General features: G+C 40.9%; 1 protein-coding gene across 2 annotated transcripts in view; it reads left to right on the forward strand.

Annotated features, from left to right (window-relative positions):
* The window catches only part of GNG12 (G protein subunit gamma 12), a 35,803-nt gene extending 14,656 nt beyond the window's left edge, over nt 1-21,147 (forward strand). For both annotated transcript variants that reach the window (XM_083621206.1, XM_083621205.1), the window contains 2 exons: nt 19,482-19,599; nt 20,813-21,147. In XM_083621206.1, coding sequence (XP_083477332.1) covers nt 19,504-19,599; nt 20,813-20,938 — 222 coding nt within the window. In that variant the 5' untranslated portion in view covers nt 19,482-19,503 and the 3' untranslated portion in view covers nt 20,939-21,147. The remainder of the gene's footprint in view (nt 1-19,481; nt 19,600-20,812) is intronic.
* Nucleotides 21,148-22,540: the final 1,393 nt, after the last annotated feature.

Below are 22,540 nucleotides of genomic sequence, written 5' to 3' on the forward strand. Positions count from 1 at the left end.
AATTTGCCTTTAACTAATACCATACTAGCCTAGGGCTTGCCGAGCAGAAGGTTGGCGGTTCGAATCCCCGCAACGGGGTGAGCTCCTGTTGCTCGGTTCCTGCTCCTGCCAACCTAGCAGTTTGAAAGCACGTCAAAGTCCAAGTAGATAAATACGTACTGCTCTGGTGGGAAGGTAAACGGCGTTTCCGTGTGCTGCTCTGGTTCGCCAGAAAGTGGCTTAGTCATGCTGGCCGCATGACCCGGAAGCTGTACGCCGGCTCCCTCGGCCAGTAACGCGAGATGAGCGCCGCAACCCCAGAGTCGTCCACGACTGGACCTAACAGTCAGGGGTTCCTTTACCTTTACTTTGCACAGTACTACAAATAGGACTGTGTAGATGCATATGGAATATGTGCCCACACTCTCACCCCTCAACTAAAGTTTATATAACTTTTCACCTGTTTCGAAAGACAAAGAAAATGTTTTGTTGCTCAGTTTTCACTTTTCAACTGCAGAGAGGACAGTAATATTTAATTCAGATAGTGCGTACTCCTGACAAGATTGATCCCATTGGGTGGTTGGGAGAAAGTAGAACTAGCAATTGGTCTTCAGCTGATGGCAATAAGTAATAAGTAAATAAGTAAAGCTGAGTGGAGAGACATCCTCCAGAACCTTGGACAATTCTTAGAGACCAAACAACTTGTTCTGATGGGTTCCTAGTTCCAGACAAGCCCTTACATACTCAGTCTGTTATGTTCACTATGTAGCCTACTGTCAATCTCCTTCCTGAGGGGTGAAAAGCTTTAAAAGGGCAGTCTCTAATAATTTCATTCTATGTGTGTTGGGAAGCAGGCATTGCAGCAAGTTACACTCTTGGTAGCAAGAGCTCCAGGGTATCAGGGGTTACTATCTCCACCAGGCCAAGCTCAGGAGGTGGTGTTGAGGGCCAGGGACATCGACCCTGCAACTTCTGTCATTGGTCCTTCAGATATAGCTGGCTCCTCTCGCTGTATATATATCCTTGAGCTCCTCTGCTTGTCCCCTGTTATGCTGGCAATCTGCTCTGTGACTTCTGAATTAAGCCTAGGGGGTTCCTCCCTTCAATAATTTACGTTATGTTTATCCATCAAATAATTTTATTAGCTGTGCAGTAGATAAATACTGATTTTTAAATGTGTTTGACTTTTTCACCACACAATTTCAGCTCTGTTTTATTCTCATCTATTCTAGTTAAATGTAAAATGGAATTACCGGTAGTTTTCTGTTCATTGTCAACTCTGCTGAGTTGGCTCTTCCATTTGTCCACTAGAGGTCAGTCCTCTGCTGATACTAAATCCACCATTAAACAGTTCTGCAACCAGCGTCCAAATGCAGAGGAAGATAGCTGCATAATCATACGTCAGAATAGAAGAGTACATAGATTTTGCCACTAAGACTCCTGAGCAGGAATTATAATATTCTGATTAAAACATTTCCTGCAAATTATATATATATATTCTGATAAAATGTTTATTCATATAAAATATTACTTGATAATCCATCCTGTTTAACATTTCATCATCTGAAATGTGATCATTTGTCTGAAATGATATTGTTTTTATTCTGATGAAGAAGATTATAGTTCATGAAAGATTTGTGGAGTTAGCATAGAATAATCTCGGGGCTGCCAGTCCCAAAAGTTTGAAAATCATAAGATAGTCTTTAGAAGAGGTTTTTTTTTAGCCTGACTCAGATTTTTGTTATATTATGTATTTTAGTTTTGAACCGTTCTTGTATCCATTAATTGCTTTTTCTACACCCCGTTTCATTAAATCTAGGCACCTTTCATGATTTTGGAATTTTTCAGTGTACAGCTAGAAATTTGATAGTTTTAAAAATAACTTGTCTGATATTCTTTGGCTACAACTGCTGTAAACAAAGCTTTCTCTTTTATAATCTACCCACAAAAGTTTGAGAACTAGTATAGAATATAACTACACATAGCTCCAGAGATGTTAGGTGCAATATTTATTTCAAAACATAGGAGACACAAATTATACCTTTAAGTGTACCAGCACACCTTGTTCTAGGAGTGTATGGGGTTTTTTTTTTGCAGAATGCACAACCCAGAGTTTTTCTGCTTGGCCATTATAGTTTGTACAAATAACCAAACTAAAAAACTCTGGACTTTGTGCCCGTTGTTCTGGGAATAAGACAAAATGTTTCGCAGTATTTCTTGACATCTTGAATAATTGAATGATCCCCACCAAGAAAAAAGAAGGGCGAGCTTTCGAAAGCATATTAGCGTAATTACCTTTGACTCGTATGTATAATGTATCATTCCTTGTTACGGAAAGGTCAGGTGCAATTGCATTGGATGGCTTGCTTTCTAGCCTGTATGTCCATTGCGGAACTACAGAATGCTTGATGCTGATTCATACTACCTGTCCACAGGGGGGGGGGGGCTATATGTAAAAGATCTTAGAATTTTAAAAATCCAACCTGAAAGAGAATTGGACAAATTTATATAGATTAAGGCTGCCAGTGGCTCCTAGCCATGATGGGTATGTTATACCAACAGTATATGCCTCTTGAGTACCAGTGGCTGGGAATCACAACTGAAGAGGGTACAGTTGCACTAAGGTTCTGCTTCTGGGTTTATGGGCATCTGGTTGGCCACTGTGAAAACAGGATGCTGGATTGTATGGGCCTTTGGTCTGATCCAGCAGCTCTCTTCTTATGTTCTTATGTTCTTACCCTTCAAGTGCAGAGAACCAGCTTTTTTCTCAGGGCAGGCATTTCCCCAGTATTCTTCCTTTAACTAGTACTTCCCTTAGGGGATCTCAGTGGAATAAACAAGATAGACTTATAACAAGTTTGTCAAGTTCCACAATTTACAGGCATTTCTGAAAGCAACAAATGGGAGTTTAATTTGTGTCGCTGGCCTTTCAGCATTGTGCCACATCAGTTTTCTCTAATAATTATTTGATGAGACATGAGTCTCATTTAAGTTTAAAATGGCAAAATGTTATATGGAGCCTAACCGGGTTGCGGCTTGAACCTTTTGATTCAGGGTGGTATAGCCTAGCTCAAGGGTCAGCAGCCTTTTACAGCCATGGGCCGGTCCACCATCCATCATGTGGGGGGCCGGACTATATTTGGGCGGGGGGGGGGGAGTGAACGAATTCCTATGCTCCACAAATAACCCAGAGATGCATTTTAAATCAAAGCACACATTCTACTCATGTAAAAACACGCTGATTCCCAGACCGTCTGCAGGCCATATTGAGAAGTCGATTGGGCCGCATTTGGCCCCTGGGCCGTAGGTTGCCTACCCCTGGCCTAGCTGCTCATTGGACACAGTTTTCTAGAAGTTTTTACATAAGGGAGAGAGGCTGCTGGTCAACTGGCCAAATGTCCAGGGAATGAGAAGATTATACTCCGCAGAGAATTTTCCTGGAGTGCCTGTCTTTGTCCTGCTGCCTGAGCTCCTTAATCCTAGTCTCTCTGCATGCCATTTTTGGTATTCCAAAATTCAGTTTTAACCAGCTCATATAAAATCTGCCTGTTAATGTAGCTTTGCAACTAATAATAGAAGGAGCAGCCAGTCTCCTATTATCTGATAAAGCCCCTCGGCTTCCCTCTGTAGTGATAGCAACACTTAGAAGGGAGCCAGACCAGAGAAAACTACATATACAATCTGCCATGGTCTGGTGCACTATTATAGTTTCGTCACTAAAGGGCATTTGTTCATTGCAACCAGTGAGACAAGCACAAACTTTAAAAATCCTGGGATTTTGAAAAATGTATTTTTGATGAGGAGATGACATCCCGTGACGCGTGACACATTTTCTTCTATTAACCAACATTGTGTAAAATAAAAATTTTGAAACCTGAACTTTCCACCTAACACTAAATCATGGTTTGTGGACGACAAGACTAGGGAGTATGAACAGGAAATGGTTGCGAAAGCACTATGCAAACAGCAATGAACGAAACTTGTAACATGTAAAAAAAAGTTTCATGTAAAGATTGTCAGAGGGACCTTCAAAAGAGGACATTACCAGAACGGCTTTCACAAATACTTAGAAAGGAGTAGAAATTTTACTATTTCTATGAGAAGGCAAATGTACACATCAAACCTGCTCCTTAAATAGAGTTTTTGGAAAGTAACTAAACTCAGAATCTCCTTACCTTTTACCTTTACCTTAATGTCTTGGAACACCTTAAGAATGAAAACTGCCAATCTTATATGGTAATAACAACAACTGTTAAAGCAGACTGAACTAGATTCCATTCCTTTCTGTTATTGTCAGCAGAACTGTTTACCCGATCCAGGAGTTTAGTAATAGCACTGCACAGGTGTCTGCATTCATAACTGAAAGACCACAAAATGCCACTGAAGGAATTAGTTTGCCTGCAGAACATTTATGGGGAAAGAATGAGAGAACAAGAGTTTAGTCTAGACTAGAAAGCTTGTGTGGCTTGCCTTTCCCTCCCCCCCCCCCTTAAAAAACACACTCTTAAACTTACCCTGCATGCCAGTTTGTGAATAAGCTGTCTTTAATTGTGCAGGGGAAATGATCTTTTCCCATTCTTACTTTATACAGTATCTGGAAAAGGTTGCTTCACTGTGAATTGGAGACCTAGACTAGTTCGTGATCAGTTATTGGAGTACCGTATGTCTTGTCCTTCTGGTTAAAGTGAAATACAGTGGTACCTCAGTTTTCAAACATAATCCATTCCGGAAGACCATTCAACTTCTGAAAAGCGTTTGAAAACCGAAGCAGTTACTTCCGAGTTTTTGGCATTCGAAAACTTTCGACTTTTGAGACATTCGAAAACCGACATACCACTGTAGTTAAAAGTTGATTTCAATGAAAAGGGGGTGAGGTGCAGAGAGAGAGAGAGAGAGAGAGAGAGAGAGAGAGAGAGAGAGAGAGAGATATCATGGGCATGGCAAGATGGTTAGTATTTCATATTCAGTAAGCTTTTCATTAAAAAGAACTCAGGCGGGAGCAACTCTGCTAAGTCCCACTCAGAGTAGAGTCACTGAAATAAATGAACGTAAGTTAGTTGTGATTATTAACTTCAGTGGGTCTACTCTGAGTAGGTCTAACATCAAATACTGCCCTATATAATCTCCTTGCTGTAGACTATTTTAGTATTTCTGAGGAAAAGGCTGAGGTGTGTGTGTGTGTGTGTGTGTGTGTGTGTGTGTGTGTTGCATCCTCCTTTTTTGTTCTGGAAAGATTATTTATTAATATTTATGATGTTTAAAGTGCCATACATTTTCTAGGCACTGTGGGCCTCCAATTTTATGACACCAGGATGAATGTTTCCTATGGCAGTCTTCAGAAAACTAATTGTCTAATTTGGAATTGAGAAGCCATTTCGCTCTGGTAATTGTGGTTTAGCTCACAAAGAGTTTTTGCTTTCTGCATGTGTTTTATGCCACATATTTTCTGTCTTAGAGATACTTTTTCTGTAGTGTATCTTGGCCGCATCTGTTTTCTGTTTCTGGCAAATAAATTCTGGGAGATGTTGCCTAGTTTGTTAGAGACTTTTGCATATAGAGGACTTAGGCTCCATACCAGAGTTTGGTCCAGATAGCCTTTTGAAGCTCAGAGCTTCACTGGAAATTGTTTCAAGAAACATACAAATGCTTCAGGGATCTATGATAATGGATTGTGTAATGGATTCAGGGATCCATGGAATGGGAAGCTAAACTGTTATGGTGGCAGTTGCCCTTTGGGAACACAAATGAGTTTTGGGATTGTCTAGGACAAAATGGGCATGGGCACAATATTGGTATTCTTAATTGTAGGGTCCAGTTACATTTTAATTTGGCTTGAGCTCTGGTTAGTCATAGATCACGAGCTCAGTCTTCTATGAGCAATGAAGTATATAGTCCTTGCAAACAATAGACTGCAACTTTCTAAGGATAAACAAATTAGTCATTAGTAAGACTCTGTAGCTGGCAATTAAACATGGAGAATATACAGTAACTAGCATAATAAGCTTATTAGTGAAAGGTTTTGTTAAAGTAGAGCTATTAAGTTCTTTTTTAAATATTGCGTGTATCCTTGGGGTGCATGAATTTAGGTACAATAAGTGGATACGCAGATGGTTTGAAATGCCAGCATTTAGTTGAGAAAATAGCAAACAACTACTATTAGACAGTACGGTGACAGCCACTGTGTTAGTCACACTCAGAGGCCATTTAAATAAATGGACAAGTTTACTCTTGAGTATGACTCACATTGGCTGGCACCCTGTTCACTCTGTCTTTAATATACAAGAACTTTGTTTTTGAAAAATCATTTAGCATTATGAGAATATCGCTGAGCATTGTAGCCTTATACTTAGGTGTATTCTTTATAAGTAGTTACCAGACTAGGATTTCACTATCAGTGGGAATATGTTGAATATCTTCTCCGGGTCCATTGTTTCTGTTGCACATTTGTTAGTTGTCTTTGATATACTAAAGAAACAAAAAACAAACCCAATTCGCAGTTGTTGCCATCTTGAATTCAGGGGCGCCTATGTGACATACATAAATTAAACAGTTTTTCAACAATGCCACGCTTCCTCCACCCCAGTAGCCAAAGGTATTGGTGCCCTGAGAGTGCTGGAACTTCTGTGCTTCAGGCCTCCAAGCCCCATAAAGAGCTACATTTCCTTGGGGCAAAGCTCTACACTAGTTCTCCTCAAAGGAGGGGATTTGGGTTTATGAGGAGAGATGGGAGTGTGATAGTCTGCCAAGGACTCCTTTTTGCCACACCTTGGTTTGGGGGAACTGTTGGTCTGAAAAGAAGTGTGCAGCCCACATCGGATGGGATTTCAAATGCCGGTTCACATGTCACAGTTGAGAGGTCTTCCACTTTTTACCACATCCACCTTTTTGTGACTTCTTATTGCTAGATTGGCAGTTTTAAATTTGTTTTTTTTTAATGTAATTGCTTTTTATGATTTATTTTGTAAGCTGCTTTGAATTTTTTTCTTAGGAAAAGTAGGGTACACACTTCAAAAATAAATGGTTTGGCAGCTGGCCAATGAAGAACATCAGAACTGAGCCAATATATGTCTGGAATTTGATGTTAAAGTGGAAGAAGTTATATTTTAATCTACCAGTAAAGATAGTTAGCCATACTTTATGGTTTCCTTCAGTCCTCTGCATTCCACTCTTAGTGACAGCTGTTCAGTAGTCCAAATTCATTTGTAAAAGAATGTGAGCTGAGCCTGGCTATTGGGCTATTAACTTTTGCTCAAAGGTTGATTTGGAGCCAGGAAAGAGAAACTTGGAAGTAGTACAGGGAGTATTAATGAAGCAGGAAAGGTTCACGGAAGTTTACAGGAAATGAATGCAGGCATTAAACAAAGATATTCATAACCTCCAAAGGTTCTATTCAAACCTTTAATTGTTTCATAACAGAATGAATGTGGCCCTTTTATTGAATAATACTTAAAAGTGGAAGAGAGATTTTTGTTTGAAATTGAGAGGTAGCTTGCAGATTACAAGCCCTGTAAACAAGACGCATCTGCCAGTTTATAAGGGCTGCTTCACACTTCATGCAACAGTCATGACTTGTCGCAGCTACAATGGTGTTCTCTCAGTGTTTCCTCCAGTAAACACATGAAGGCTAGATGAACATCCCTAAAAGGTAAAAGATGCACACCAGGGAGCATCAGTTGACTATATCTCCAAGAAACGTGGAATTTTGTTTGAGCCCTCACCCCCCCCCCAAAAAAAGTGTTTGTTACATAAAGTGTTGAACAGCATTTAATTCTTCTGAATTCAGTGTAGCAAGTGTGGGTGTGTATACACACATGTAACATATGCACACAAGTACAGTCGTACCTTGGAAGCCGAACGCCTTGGCACTCGGAACGTTTTGGCTGCCGAATGCTGCAAACCCAGAAGTTAGTTCCAGTTTGCAAACGTTCTTTTGGAACCTGAACGTCCAGTGCGGCTTCCTGCAGCCAATCGGAAGCCGCGCCTTGGTTTCTGAATGTTTTGGAAGTCAAATGGACTTCCGGAACGGATTCCATTCGGCTTCCAAGGTACGACTGTAATGTATCTCCTCACAATCTCCACTTAGGAGTCCTTCCTGTAGCTTTTTTGTTTTTGCGCATGTTCTTCAAAAAGGATCATTTCTTGTGATTCCAAATGACTGGACAACATTCACAAAGGGATTGTGAATCAGGTAGGGCTTACAGCTAGTTGCAGCCATTTTCCTGTTGAGATGACCAGAGAAGCACCTGCATGCTTTTAGTACAAGAGAATTTACTGCATCCTCCAGAGAGGTGCCTACCACAAGGTTTGCAAGTGACACTGTGGGATTGGTTTCATTTGCTGCAGCCTGATGGCATAGACAAAGTGTTTTCATCTATGCGCCTAACCATGTGCTCCCTCAACCATTGCCCCTCTTGGCTTAATGTGGTGGCCCCTGCCATCTTTTTACAGTCTTTTTGGCACCTACTGAAGACCTTTCAACATGCTTTTAAAATGGAGGTTGTCATCCCAGTTGTTACCTGCATTAGATTATATATGTAAACAATGTGTGTGTGTCATTCAGTCACTTTGTGATGCTTCATGGGAAGCAATTCATAAATAAACGTAGCTTTATGTGGAACAGTACTGCAGTTTTTTGTTTAACTGCACCTGCCAAGATTCCTCATCTGCATGAGTTCGGGAACCCTGTCTTCCTTTGCAGCTGGATACTCTCTTTTCTGAACTTCCCTTTCTTTAGGTGTTTCATTTAGTGCACAGATGGGGAGGAAGGATGGCTTGTGAATTATAAGACAGAAGGGGAAAGTGGGAGTTCATAGACTTATTCTTGACTTCAGAGGTTTCCTGTGGAATAAAATGAGTCACTAAATCTCTTCTTTAACTGGGTGGTTCCTGTCTGCTTGCCAGAAACTTGGTCAAGGGTTAATTCAGGGATACTCACTGGGCGCTGTGACATCTTTTGACTGGTGGGGCCACCTCCTTCCTGGCTGAGGGTTGTGTTAAGACCCCTGCTTTGAAAGAATCAGCACCAGGTTCATGCAAGTCTGACACTGAATCCACAGATCGTTGGCTTCTTCTAAGCTTTTTGCTTTCAGACAGAATCAAGTGATCTTTAAATGAGTGAGAGCTTTAAGTTTTTACAGTGGTGGTGAGGTGAATAGACACTGAAAGATGGTGTTTAAATGCTGAACACTAAATTGCTTTGTTCTCTTCTTGCAGTCTGAAATATTGGTCTGTAAGAAGGAGGAGTAAGTATTAATAGCATGAACAGTAACATTTTGAAGAGTACATGATCCTATTTTTTGGAGAAAGAATCACTTCTGCTCTGTCAGTCTGTGGTTTCGTCACTTCAGTATTGCCTCAGTGAGTAAGCCTAGAATGACCAAATCATGCTGAGTAATGCAAGACCAGAAATGGAGCGTGTGAATTGCCTTATATGGAAAGGCTTATGCTGCAATCATAAAGCAATGTCATCCAGAGGTTTTGATTTTATTTATTTTTCGTTGGGGCTTGGCTGATAATCTTTCCATAAAGTTTAAACACAGGGGTCATAATCCAGCCAGAGTTAAGCACTTTCCGATCTGCTGAGTTCAACGAAGGTGGCATATACTGAACCTAAAAATATTCAACTCAGGCTAGATCAGGAATCTGGACCAAGGTTCACTCTGAGTGTGCAGAGAGCAGCTCACCTTTGAAAAAACCCAGAGAAGACAGATACGTTTTTGAACATAGTATGCTGTTTGAGTTTTTCTGTTTTTGTGAAATCTGCCACAGGATTGTTTCTCAGAGTTATAGAATATTGTTGCTATTCGCATTTTGAGACACTGTTAATTCTCAATGGAAAAGTTAGTGAGGATGCATTGGATAGTGAGCGTCACAGCTGATTTACCTTCCTGTAGCACCATCCTGCTCTCTGAAATAATTATGACTGGGAAAGAGAATCCAGCACCAAATCTGAGCTGGGAGCAGAACCCCATTCTCATGCCTTGTGCCATTGAGCCACTTACAGCAGAGATACTGGATCTCGTTTTTCCATTGTTACCAAGTTATCACTGCAAGTTGGCTTCAAATCAGACCAGAGTGAAAGCTTGCAATTAAAGGTAACTAACTGTAGTCTTCTATATTTGTCTTTTGTTAGAACCCAGTTTCTAGTTACTTGATTTTAGAAAAGTTGTATGAGCTAAAAGTTTGTAATTGTAGTGAACAGCAAAGCTGCCCACAAAGCGACACAGGCACAATTCTCCTGCATGCTTTGTCATTGTGAGTTAATTGCATTTCACTCAGCAGGTAGCTTGTACATTCATGGTCTAAGAGAGTCAGTAAAATAAGCTAGGCTGACCTTTAATCACCTCATTTGGAGCTTACCTTTTAAATTTTGAAATTTATACCTACTGTGAGTGTTTTAAACATTTGCACTGTGGCTTTGGGCAAATTTCACATAGTTTGTAAACAAAAGCAGAACAGTATTCTAAAATTAGTGCTTATGATTCTTTTTAAGAGAAAAATACACCAAATACACATCCCTGTGTATGTGTCTTGCTGAACACAGTGCAGTTTAGTATGTAATGTTTATTAGCTGTTCTGACAGGTAAATAAAGAAAAATATGGAATGGAAACTTGAATTCTTCATGTATAGAAAACCTTTTTCTAAAGGTTTCTTAGTTGATAGAGTACAGTCATACCTCGAGTTGAATGCGCTTCGGGTTGAGCACGTTCAAGTTGTGCTCCGCGGCAACCCGGAAGTAACGGAGCGCGTTACTTCTGGGTTTCGCCGCATGCGCAGATGCTCAAAATGACCGCATGCGCGGAAGCAGCAACCCGCAGACACGGCGTCGCGTCTTACGTTCCGTTTGGGATGCGAATGGGGCTCCAGAACGGATCCCGTTCGCATCCCAAGGTACCACAGTATATGAAAAGAAAAAGAAAAAGCTTTAATGTGTGAGTGAGTTTCAAATGATCTAGAATTGCTTTGAATTTCTGGGAAGAGCAAGTAATTTGGTGGTGTTTTAGTGTTTAGAGTTTCACAATCCAGGCTTCCAGCTCTTGTTTTTTTGCTCTTTGATTATTATTTTTAAGAGAAGAGGAGGAACAATTATAATGAGCAATAGTTTATGACTATGCATAGTTTAGTTTATGACTATGCATATGACTATTCAGCTTTTATGCTATAAAATCATAATATCAGCCTCTAGTTTGTCATTTCCACAAAGCTTGTCTGGTCAGTTTCCCTCCAGTTGGACTGTATAGTGAAATTAGCAAAACACTTCCAGTGGGCACAGTGAAGTTAACTAATGTTGGGTACAAAAACATATCATTAAACCAGTGCTTTTTCTGGGGGTATGCTGGGGTACACATACCCCTAAACATTTTGTTAATCTCTGTACTTTTGTCCATCTACTGTATTTATTTTTCCCGATTTCAACTATAAAATGATGATTTTCTTGAGTCAAAATGAGAGTACCCCTAAACGTTGGTTTTTTTAGGGGGGGAAAGCACTGCGTTAAACTATAATTAAAATATCTGCTACTGGATGTTTAAAATACATTATTTGGCAGTTATAGCTTTCTGGGCAAGTTGACTTTCTAGAATTTATTACTGTATTTCATAATTTCAATTGGTGGGTAGGTAGCAGATAGTATGGGTTGTTAGATTGAATTCCTGTTCTTGAGTTCTGACTAATGTAATTACATTGCAATTGGCTCGAAGCCAAATATTTATCTGAAAGTACACTTGCATTTCTTCCTGCTGAAAACTGATCTAATTTCCACAGTAATTGAGTCATATCTTTTGCTCTCATGCTTCTTTCCCCTTCCTTTGAAAGGTGAAGTCATATGTACTTTGAGTATCTACTCTATAAAATCTCCTAGGAAGTATATAATTTATAAATAGTAGTAGAAGAAGGCTGTAGCTGAAGAGTTGGTTGGATTAATCCTCCACTCCTTTTGTTTTCTTGGGGTTCATGAGTCATACCTCTTGCAATGGCAATAGAAGCCACAGGTACAGAATTCTGTGATTAGAATATAAACTCTATACCTAGCAACTTGTGCCCTATGGCCCACATAGCCAAGCCTGCTTCCTTCCTTCCTGCCAGTAGGGCTACAGCTAGTCTTACTTTCTCCTTGACTCTTCTCCCGCCCCACCCTTCAGCTCCCATTTCCCACACCATAGAATTACCGTATTTTTCACTCTATAAGACGCACCAGACCACAAGACACACCTAGTTTTTGGAGGAGGAAAACAAGAAAAAAAATATTCTGAATCTCAGAAGCCAGAACAGCAAGAGGGATCGCTGTGCAGTGAAAGCAGCAATCCCTCTTGCTGTTCTGGCTTCTGGGATAGCTGCGCAGCCTGCATTCGCTCCATAAGACGCACACACATTTCCCCTTACTTTTTAGGAGGGAAAAAGTGAGTCTTATAGAGCAAAAAATACGGTATACAGTTGGAAGAGACCCCAAGGATCATCTAATCCAATCCCCTGCAATGCAGGAATACAGTTGTACCTCGGGTTACATAGACTTCAGGTTACAAACTCCGCTAACCCAGAAATAGTACCTCGGGTTAAGAACTTTGTTTCAGAATGAGAACAGAAATCAGGCTCCGGCGGCGTGGCAACAGCAGGAGGCCCCATTAGCTAAAGTGGTACCTCAGGTTAAGAACAGTTTCAGGTTAAGAACGGACCTCCAGAACGAATTAAGTTCTTAACCTGAGGTACCACTGTATTCAGGTTGCCTAGGTAGGGTAAAAAGGTAAAGGACCCCTGGACGGTTAAGTCCAGTCAAAGGCGACTATGGGGTTGTGGTGCTCATCTCACTTTCAGGCCCTGGCGTTTGTCCGCAGACAGCTTTCCGGGGCATGTGGCCAGCATGACTAAACTGCTTCTGGTGCGACGGAACACCATGACGGAAACCAGAGCGCACCAAAACCCTGTTTACCTTCCCACCGCAGCGGTACCTATTTATCTACTTGCACTGGCGTGCTTTTGAACTGCTAAGTTGGCAGGATCTGGGACAGAGTAACAGGAGCTCACCCCGTAATGGGGATTCAAACTGCCCACCTTCTGATCAGCAAGCCCAAGAGGCTCAGTGGTTTAGACCACAGCACCACCTGTGTCCCCACCCATGGCCTATATGGGGATTGAACCCACGACCTTGGCGTTATCAGCACCAAGCTCTAACCACAAAGCTAACTGGTGTCATTATTCTTCATATTTCTGCTTTTCAAGCTGCCATCTGCTTCTTAGCTTCTCTTCCCGCCCCCAGTGGACCGTTCCAGGTGAGAAGTGTTGAAAGATTTCTCCAGTCCTTTTTCATTAGCCGCCTTTTGCCTCCTGTTTCCTCAGCTGTTTATATTAAACCTCATTCTATATCTAGCGGTTCAGGTTCCCCCTCTTGGCCAGTCACTTGCCTACAGTGTACCAAACTTCCTTCAACTTCCTTGGCTTCCCTGCATTCTGGAACTTGTGTTAAAGCAAGATTCCAGCTAAAAGGACAACTGTCCGTTCCACAGAAGTGGATTTTAAACTTACTTAGTTTTCTAAGCAATTGAATGTTTCGTGCCACCCCACCTGCTCAGCCAATCAGTGTCAAGAGTCTTCACCAGCTGTGTAGATTTTATTGAAGCAGCGACAGAACAAATGGGGGCACGTTGTTAAGGATCTTTTTGTGCACATAAAAATAAAACGACTTAACGGAAAATAAAATGGCTTTGGAAACTGAATTGGATCTTCAAAAACTGGCTTGAAAAAATATTTACAAATAAGTCAGAACTGTTTTGTTTTGTTTTGTTTTGGTTGTGGACCAGATTGTTGGCAGCAAGTGTTTAAAAATTCTTAGGAGATATATTTTGTAATACTGTAGTGATAATCCTGTAAAGTGTTGGTTATAAAAAACTATAATTAAACTATAATGGAAGTATCTGGCTTTGGATGTTTAAAATGTTTAGTTTGGTGTGTTTTTTAGCATTCTGGCCACATTGACTAGAGTTTAATATTTCATAAATTGAAGAGGTGTAAAGAGGTAGGGGTTTGTATGGGTGTTAGACTATTCTATCCTAAATTGTTTAATATGTACGTATTTGAAAAGCTAGATACAATACAGTGAAGCAGTGCCCTTTTAAGCCTTACTAGCTTTACAGTGCAATCCTATATAGATTCTTAGTCATCCTGTTTAAGTCCAGTGGAACTTGTTCCCACATGAATGTGCCTGGGATTGCACGCTTAAATTTTGTAAAATTCCTTAGAAGCAGGGCGTTGGAGACATCTGTTTAATTAAGATTCCAACTAGAGAGTATAGCATGCATTTCAGTTTCTTCCATTGAATTCATTGGAATGTTAAAGTGATGAGCTTGGGCTGCATTATGCCCTGTGGTTTTAGAGTACTGGAGAAGTCGTGAATGGGCACACAGCCAGATTTTCTGCCCTGCGAAAGCAATGTCTCCTTCTAAGTTGTTGTTGTTGTTGTTGTTTTTAATAGTTACAAGTCACTGTCTGGTAATGTTCATCCCCCTGACTCAACTGGCCAGAGAGTAGTATAGTTATACTGACTGTGTTACTGGTAGAATTATAAACTTAACGTTTCAGGTGCTGCCCTTGGGACAGTGGCAAGAGAACTTTGGCAGTGGGCAGTCGAAATTCTGGTAAGGAGTCTTTTGAAGACCGTCCTGATTACGCACACTGGGGCAGCCGGCATTCAGACTTTTATTTACTTAGTTTCACAACAGGAAATGTGATCTTGTTACAGGGTGTTGTTTTTTTTTGTGGTTTTTTTTTTTTTTTGTCTGTGAACTGCATGCACTCCTGATTCTGTAGTACTCAAGCGTTTTACATGAATAGCTAGCAGAACCTCTAAAGCGAGTCAGTAAGATTTTAACCTTTTATCCTTTCCACACACACAAAAAAATGTACATGGTATTATGCATTCTTCAGTGACTAAAGTTTTTGTTTTTGGAAAAACAAAACAGTTTCTCTGAGCAGCCTTATCATCCATATATCTGGAAATGAGCAGTTTCTGATTTATTGTCCAAATTCCAGTGGTAAAAGCAGTTCATTAGGTCAAATGGTAGAGCTGCAGTACTTGGCATAGTTTGACACCACCCCTTCCTCCACTCCATCACTCGCACCACTGCAATAGCATTAGCTCTGTATGGGATCCCAGTCAGCTCAGGGTGTCCTCTACAGTTTTGCAATAAATGTATTGTATAGCCGTTTTCTATGCCTCCAGTTTTATAGTAAGCTTCAGCAGCAAGAGTACCCCTTAAATCCCAAATCTAACAATGATCTCATTCTCCAAATGCTGAGCTTTATGTAGCCAAAATGGCAGCAGCATATATTGGTAGGTTTGAGAGAACTCCATGTTTTGTGGAATTACAAGCAAATACTTTTATTATTATTATTATTATTCCAACCCCCACCCCAAGCCAAATGAGGAATAGCTTGAAATGGTGAAAGTCTGTTTGGAGAGAGGCAAACTGGGCAGAGAGAAAAAATGGATTGGAATGCTCTGGAAGACACCCCCACAGAATCTTGGGAAGTGTAGTTTGCTAAGAGTGCTGGGAACCATAGCTATTTGAGAGGTAAACTACAGTTCCCAGAGGAGAGGGGCTTTAAATATCTGGTATGCATACAGTCCTGGTTCCCTGTTTCAATAGGGGTACCCATGTTAGGCTGCTCTAGCAAAAAGAACGAATGAGTCTTGTGGCACCATAAAAAAACTAATCATAGAAAGCAAACAAAATCAATGTGACAGGCTTTATGGTGCCACAAGGCTTTTTGTTCTAGTTCCCCACATTTTTTATGAAACAAGTTTTTATCAGAAGACCTTTAACCTAACATGCCTATCCTTTGCTGTTCAGGATTATGGAGGCAGCCAGTGACTCAGTCGGAGCTGAAACTTCGGGTGTGGCGAGCTGCCATCACAACTTGTGGCATTGGTCTGGCATGCAAGCTACGCAAAAGCTATTGCACTGCACAATTAGTGACCCTTGTGTATGTCACCATTAAGGTTGGGGTGTTTGTTTGTAGTAGTGAGCTCTCTTCTCTGGCTTTCTAAAGTGAACCAAGTTCATCAGATGAGATTTCCTAACCAAAAAAAAACAAAAACAAATTGAAAGTGGCCCTCCTTTACCTTATAAATAACAGCATGTCCTATGCTGCATTCCCTCTCACCTCCAACCCACAGAGAGATTACTTTGCTAGGAAGGGGTGGGAACTGAATTTGCTGCCAGGAAGCTTGGACGATGACACATTCGTGCAGTCTGGCACAAGCCATTGGTGAGATCTGATACTCTAATAGCCACCTACACTGCAGCTGATCCCGTTAATACATGTTCTTACTGCAGGACTTTGGATTACAGTCCTCCCTCCCTTCTGGACACTATTTCTCATGGATTATACTGGCTGTGTACTTGTGTACATGTTTTGTTATGGAGCCCCTGCTCTTTTTCTATAGGTGTCATATGCACAGAATTGGCATGTGTTCACAAGAAAAACTAGCTGTGCCAGTGTAGGTGGCTATTAGAGTGCCAGAGTCTCATAATGATCAAAAGGGGTAAATGCATCTAATAAGTAACGAAACAACAACTAAAAACAAGCAAGACAGAAAAAGGGGCTGGGTGATAGTAAAGGTAATGGGACCCCTGACCGTTAGGTCTAGTCGCGGACGACTCTGGGGTTGCGGCACTCATCTCGCTTTATTGGCCGAGGGAGCCGGCGTACAGCTTCTGGGTCATGTGGCCAGCATGACTAAGCCGCTTCTGGCGAACCAGAGCAGCACACGGAAACGCCGTTTACCTTCCCGCCAGAGCAGTACCTATTTATCTACTTGCACTTTGGCGTGCTTTTGAACTGCTAGGTTGGCAGGAGCAGGGACCGAGCAACAGGAGCTCACCGCATCACGGGGATTCAAACCGCCGACCTTCTGATTGGCAAGCCCTAGGCTCTGTGGTTTAGACCACAACACCACCCGTTTACTGTCTAATTAAAAGTCAACATGGTTTTTAGAGGGCCAAAACCTTATTGCTGGATTAGCTGATCTTCTGCCGCTTGGACAAAACTTCAGTTTTTAGCCCACATCCAATCCGTTACTAATCTTGGATGCCCATTAAGAATCTCCCCCTTGTCTGAGTTGGACATCTCAATAAAGCTATGGCTTTTGAAGGCAGCTCTGTAATTCAGTAGGTTTACGACATACAAAGTGTTAATATTACTGGGGGAGGGGGAGCTGTAACAGAATGCACTATTGTGAATATAGTGATGGAAAAATATTTTCAAAGCTTTAAGTGATTTACTCCTTACTGTAAACTGCAAAAGGGTGAAAGTACCAGCCTGATCTCAGACTGATAATGTCTTTGTGCTGCAGTTTGGTTTTAGGAGTTGGGATTTTTTGTCTTTTCTAGTCAGAGCCAGACTTGGTATTGTTATTGTTTTTCTGTGTTTTTTTTCTGTTTGCTTACACAAGATGCAAGAATCTTGTTTTATTACTTCATAGAGTTTGGCTGTAACAGAGCATCTACGCACGTAACTATCAGTAAACATTTTAGTATTTGGCACCATTTCAGATATAACCTTGAAATCTGTTCAGGAATTGCATTTTAGCCACTCATATGCCATTGCAGAGGCTGTCATGTGCTACTGTGGTCAGGCTTTGGCTAAACACGATGATCAAAGTCTTGACGATTCATTGGAAGGCAGCCAGTCGTAGGATTGTTAAAACCCTGTGACTCAGTTGCTTCTTTGAACTCTTGTTCTCAGCTATGCAGTCAAGTCCAAAAGTGAGGAACAATACTGTTTGGATTGGCTAAAGAAAAGGGATATGATTTAAAAACAACAACAACACCATAGTATCTTTCTTCTGCTTTTGAATCACTTATATTCTCACATCACTGCAGATTTCCAACACAGACACCTTCTGTAGATGTATTTAGAGCTTAGAATTTAGAAGAAATTACATGGTATTTTGAAAAATGCCTTTGAAATATTTGAGTTCTGAAAAGGTCCTTTGCAGCATGGGACCAGAAAATAACCTAGGGATAGTAATTAGTGGTGGAACCTCCAGGTGATGTTGGAAATACAATTCCCATGACCATTGGCCACCCTATCAGGGGTTGACAAAAATTAAGAGTCCAACATCTAGAGGGCCACACAGCTTTCCCATCCCTGGAATAAACACTGATGAGCATTACTTTGGATCAGTTTTAGCACTGTCATTTTCTGAAGGAACACGGATTTAAATGGGGGGAAATGGGTCTATTAGAACTTGAGTATTGAAAAGATAAGTAGAAACAAACTTGTGCATTGGAGCAAATGATAAGATAATAAAGAGCTCTTAGCGTGATTTGCCACATTCACCCCAAACCTTAAAAAGGAAAGGAAGTAGTATTTCTGCTTTGGATTGTGAAGGGGAGGAAAAGGGGAGGAATTCACTGTATATAGAAATGTACCTGGGACTTTAATGCTACCATTTGTTTGGAGAGCTTGATTAATTGTGGTACCTGGATTGTGCCCGTGAGCCAGCAGAGATGCAGGAACTCACTCCACATAGCACATCCTCTGCTCCCTGATGAGAAGCGGGGAGGGGAGTGCTGGACTACAGCTTTGGAGACCTGGGTTCAAATCTCCACTCAGCCTTAACGCTCACTGGGTGACCTTGGGCCAGTCACAGTATCTCAGCTTAACCTACCTCAGTGTTGTTGTGAGAGAGAAAATGGAGAAGGGGTGAAGTGTGTATGCCACTTGGAGCTCCTTGGAGGAAAGGTCGTACCTTGGAAGTTGAACGGAATCCGTTCCAGAAGTCCTTTCGACTTCCAAAACCAAAGTGTGGCTTCTAATTGGCTGCAGGAAGTTCCTGCAGCCAATCAGAAGCCGCAGAAGCCACGCTGGACCTTCGGCTTCCAAAAATCGTTCAAAAACTGGAACATTCACTTCTGGTTTTCGATCATTCAGGAGCCAAAACGTATGAGTTCCAAGGCGTTCGGCAACCAAGGTACGACTGTAAACTATTTTTTTAAAGATGACATTGTTCCATTCCTCTTAATTGATACTGGCACGAGCAGATGTGGGCAGATGAGATCATGGGGATCACAACCCTAATTTCACAGGGGAGCAACTGAAGAATAAAACACTTTGTACATTCATGTTGTAGAACTATTGCTATTGTTGATAAGGATGACATGTTGTCTCTTCTTATTTTTTAAGTTAGTGAAACAGGTAGATCTTAAACAGAAGTCAAATTCCCTTGGTAGTTTCCCTTTGTAACACATTTGAAAATGAAAATGTCTGTGTTTATGAACTGGAATAGCTATTAAACTGAAAATTTATGTTTATAAACCCAACATTCCCAATAGTTTTTGCTGCTTTATTACTGTACTGTGAAATCATTTTTTCTTTCCAGCTTAGTAGCAACCACAGATCAAAGACCATTTGAACAGATGGATTTTCTGAACAACCATCGCCAGTGTTAATCAGAAACCATTGTTGATTTGTAGAAAAATAACCAGTTGGCTTTTCTTTACAGTGCTTGAAAGAGCTCAGTGAAAATGTCTAGCAAACCATCCGGCACAACAAACAACATAGCTCAGGCCAGAAGAACTGTTCAGCAGTTGAGAATAGAAGCTTCTATAGAAAGAATAAAGGTAAGAAGAACTTATTCATACTCAGTGATCATTGTTTAAAGCAATACCTTTTAGTTTATTTAAATCTGCTTTATAAAGCAAACAATCCTCCTTTCCCCCGCTTTTCCAGAGCACATTATTATTATTATTATTATTATTATTATTATTATTATTATTATTATTATTAACAACAATAATTGAATTTATATGCTGCCCTACACCCGGGGGTCTCAGGGCGGTTCACAGAATAAAATCAAGATATAAAACCACAAAAACCTAATAAAAATCAAAACAACAACCCAATAGCCCCACCTCACCCACAAAAACCACATTTCTAAAAGGGTGTTGGATGTCAATAAGATCAACCAAAGGCCAAGTTAAAAAGGAACATTTTTGCCTGGCACCTAAAGGTGTATAATGAAGGTACTAGGTGAACTTCCCTGGGGAGAGCATTCCACAGATGGGGAGCCACTGCAGAGAAGGCCCGTTCTCGTGTTGCCACCCTCTGAACCTCTTGAGGAGGGGGCACACAAAAGAGGACCTCAGAAGATGATCTCAGGGTCCAGGTAGGTTCATATGGAAAGAGGCGATCCTTGAGGTATTGCAGCCCTGAGCCATTTAAGGCTTTACAGGTCAAAACCAGCACTTTGAAGTGGGCCCGGAAACTTAATTAGTAGCCAGTGCAGTCGGACCAGGATCATCACATCACCATCTACTGTTAAGAACACGTTCTTTAGTCTAGGCAGTCCCAGAGAGAAGCGATATCTTTCTCTTAATATATATTGGGATTGTGTTCACATATGTACAGTATGTGTACCATCAGTGTGAATTTAGTGGAGAATTGTACTTAAAAAAGAATGTCACTGTGTGAAAATTGATGTACATATTGAGAAGAAATGTACACCAATTAAGAACACGAGGAAGAGATTTTGTTTATTGCCCAGTCAGTGCACATAATTTCCAGCAATACAGTGGGGAATATGCAAAACATCCATCGATTTATTCTTTCACATCTTTTTTTATTTGCTGGTTTATGCTGCTTTTAATTATTTTACAAAGGCATGCAGTATTATTCTGAATCCATGTAAGGCTCAATCAACATGAACTTTTTTCTGCCTCGGGAATTTTTTTCCACACAAAACGTAAAAATATCACTTTGAAATCTTGTTTGCTCGTTGGCTGTTGTTGGCAACCTGCTCCATATTTACTGTGTCCCTTCTCACACGTTCCTCAGGTGTCGAAGGCATCGGCAGATCTAATGTGCTACTGTGAGGAGCATGCCAGGAAGGATCCTTTACTAATGGGAATACCTGCTTCGGAAAACCCCTTCAAGGATAAAAAGACCTGCACTATCCTATAGGCTAAGCAGCAAAATGCCTTCAAGACCCTCCCCTGCAACCGAGCAGATCCTTAGAGAAGTAACCCGAAGGTTACCTGGTATCAACCGCATAAAACAGCAACTCATTTACATTTTGTGTTAAAATGAACTTTTAAGTTTTCTAAAAAGGTCTCTTTTCTTTATCGCATTCTAAATGGGGATGCAAGGTTTATAAAGTTACTTCTTGTCAATGGAATGGTTCTAAGAGCATAGTTGGGAATTGGATTATGTTGGCTTTGGGGGTTATAAAGAGAGGGTTGGGTTGGGTTTTACTTAAAAGTGCAATGAGTGTTCACAATTCCAGGTGTGAGGTTGAACAATCAAGACCAAAGTTGCCTGAGCTTCATTTTCTGACTAGTGAGGCAGACCAGCGTAGAGTCCTAATCAAGCTTACTTTTAACATTTTTATTTTATACCAGCGTATAGCCTTGTATATGTAATTAGTGTCTGTATCTATGGTCCGTGCGTATGTTTGTTTAGGGATATACACGCATTACCAAGTGCATTCTTTAAGTACGCCCTTCAAAGTTTATTGCTGCATTTATCAATAACTCCTGCAGTTCATGCCTTTTACCATCAAGTATGTCTTAAGCTTTTTCACAATGTCTTAAGGACTTGTAGACTTGTGCTTAGTATAAATTCTTGTTCTCAAAATGATTTTGAAAGGTGACATTTATAGTCTTTGGTTCTTCTGCCTTCTCGCATTTCCTCTGAAATTTAGACTGTCACCCATGGATTCTGAAAATGGAGTCTAGATAAGTTTCTCCTTTTTCATTGTGCTTTAAGGGGGAATCTGCTGCCTAACTTTCCTACGCACTTCCCTGTTGTGTTAATTTTTCGGTAAGCATCCAGGCTATTTTCTCTCTCTCATTGCTAAATTCACGTCTGTCAAATGCCAAATAATACCTACAGAGGAGTGGGAGACTCTGGGTGCAATCCGTGGTGCTATTGCTTCTGCACAAGGCCTATGGAAAACACTGGTGGTTGTGCTGAGGAAATGCTTGAAGGGTTGCAGCAATGCACAGTACTAAATCTCTGATGAATGTAAATGGTATTAAAATGTTTGTGTAGCCTTCGTGTATTGATGGAATACTGAATGGAATGAATCAATATCGACTTCTTCTAAGCCCAGGTATGTATCAGTATTCTGTGCGCTGCCAGTCCTTTCATGTTTTTAACTTTGTGGTCTGCCATAGCTGTATATTTGCAGAATGTGTTAAACATTTGGGGTTCAGGGTTGTTCCATGTGCAAGGAGACTTAAGATGCATGGCTAGATACAACCTTAGCAGTGCTCAAGTAGCACAGAAAGCAAAGCCACTCAACGTTGTTTTTACAGCAAGGCCCCAAAGTTTCCATCTTTAGCCAAACTAAAGAAAAACCTCCCTAGTTGCAAAGAACTAGAATTCTCGCTTTAAACTAACAGGAGTAATAGCTGGTTCGCGGCAGATGGGGGGGAAGGACCCCAAAAGACCTGACTTCACTGTGACTGGATCCTGAGAAGCTGGCTGCTGAGCCAGCAAAGCAAGGTGCCTATTCCACTCCATAATGCTCTGCAATATATTAACTTGAAATTGCAGGAGCAA

The sequence above is a fragment of the Podarcis filfolensis genome (genome assembly GCF_964270895.1).
Source record: "Podarcis filfolensis genome assembly, chromosome: 6".
NCBI lineage: Eukaryota > Metazoa > Chordata > Lepidosauria > Squamata > Lacertidae > Podarcis > Podarcis filfolensis.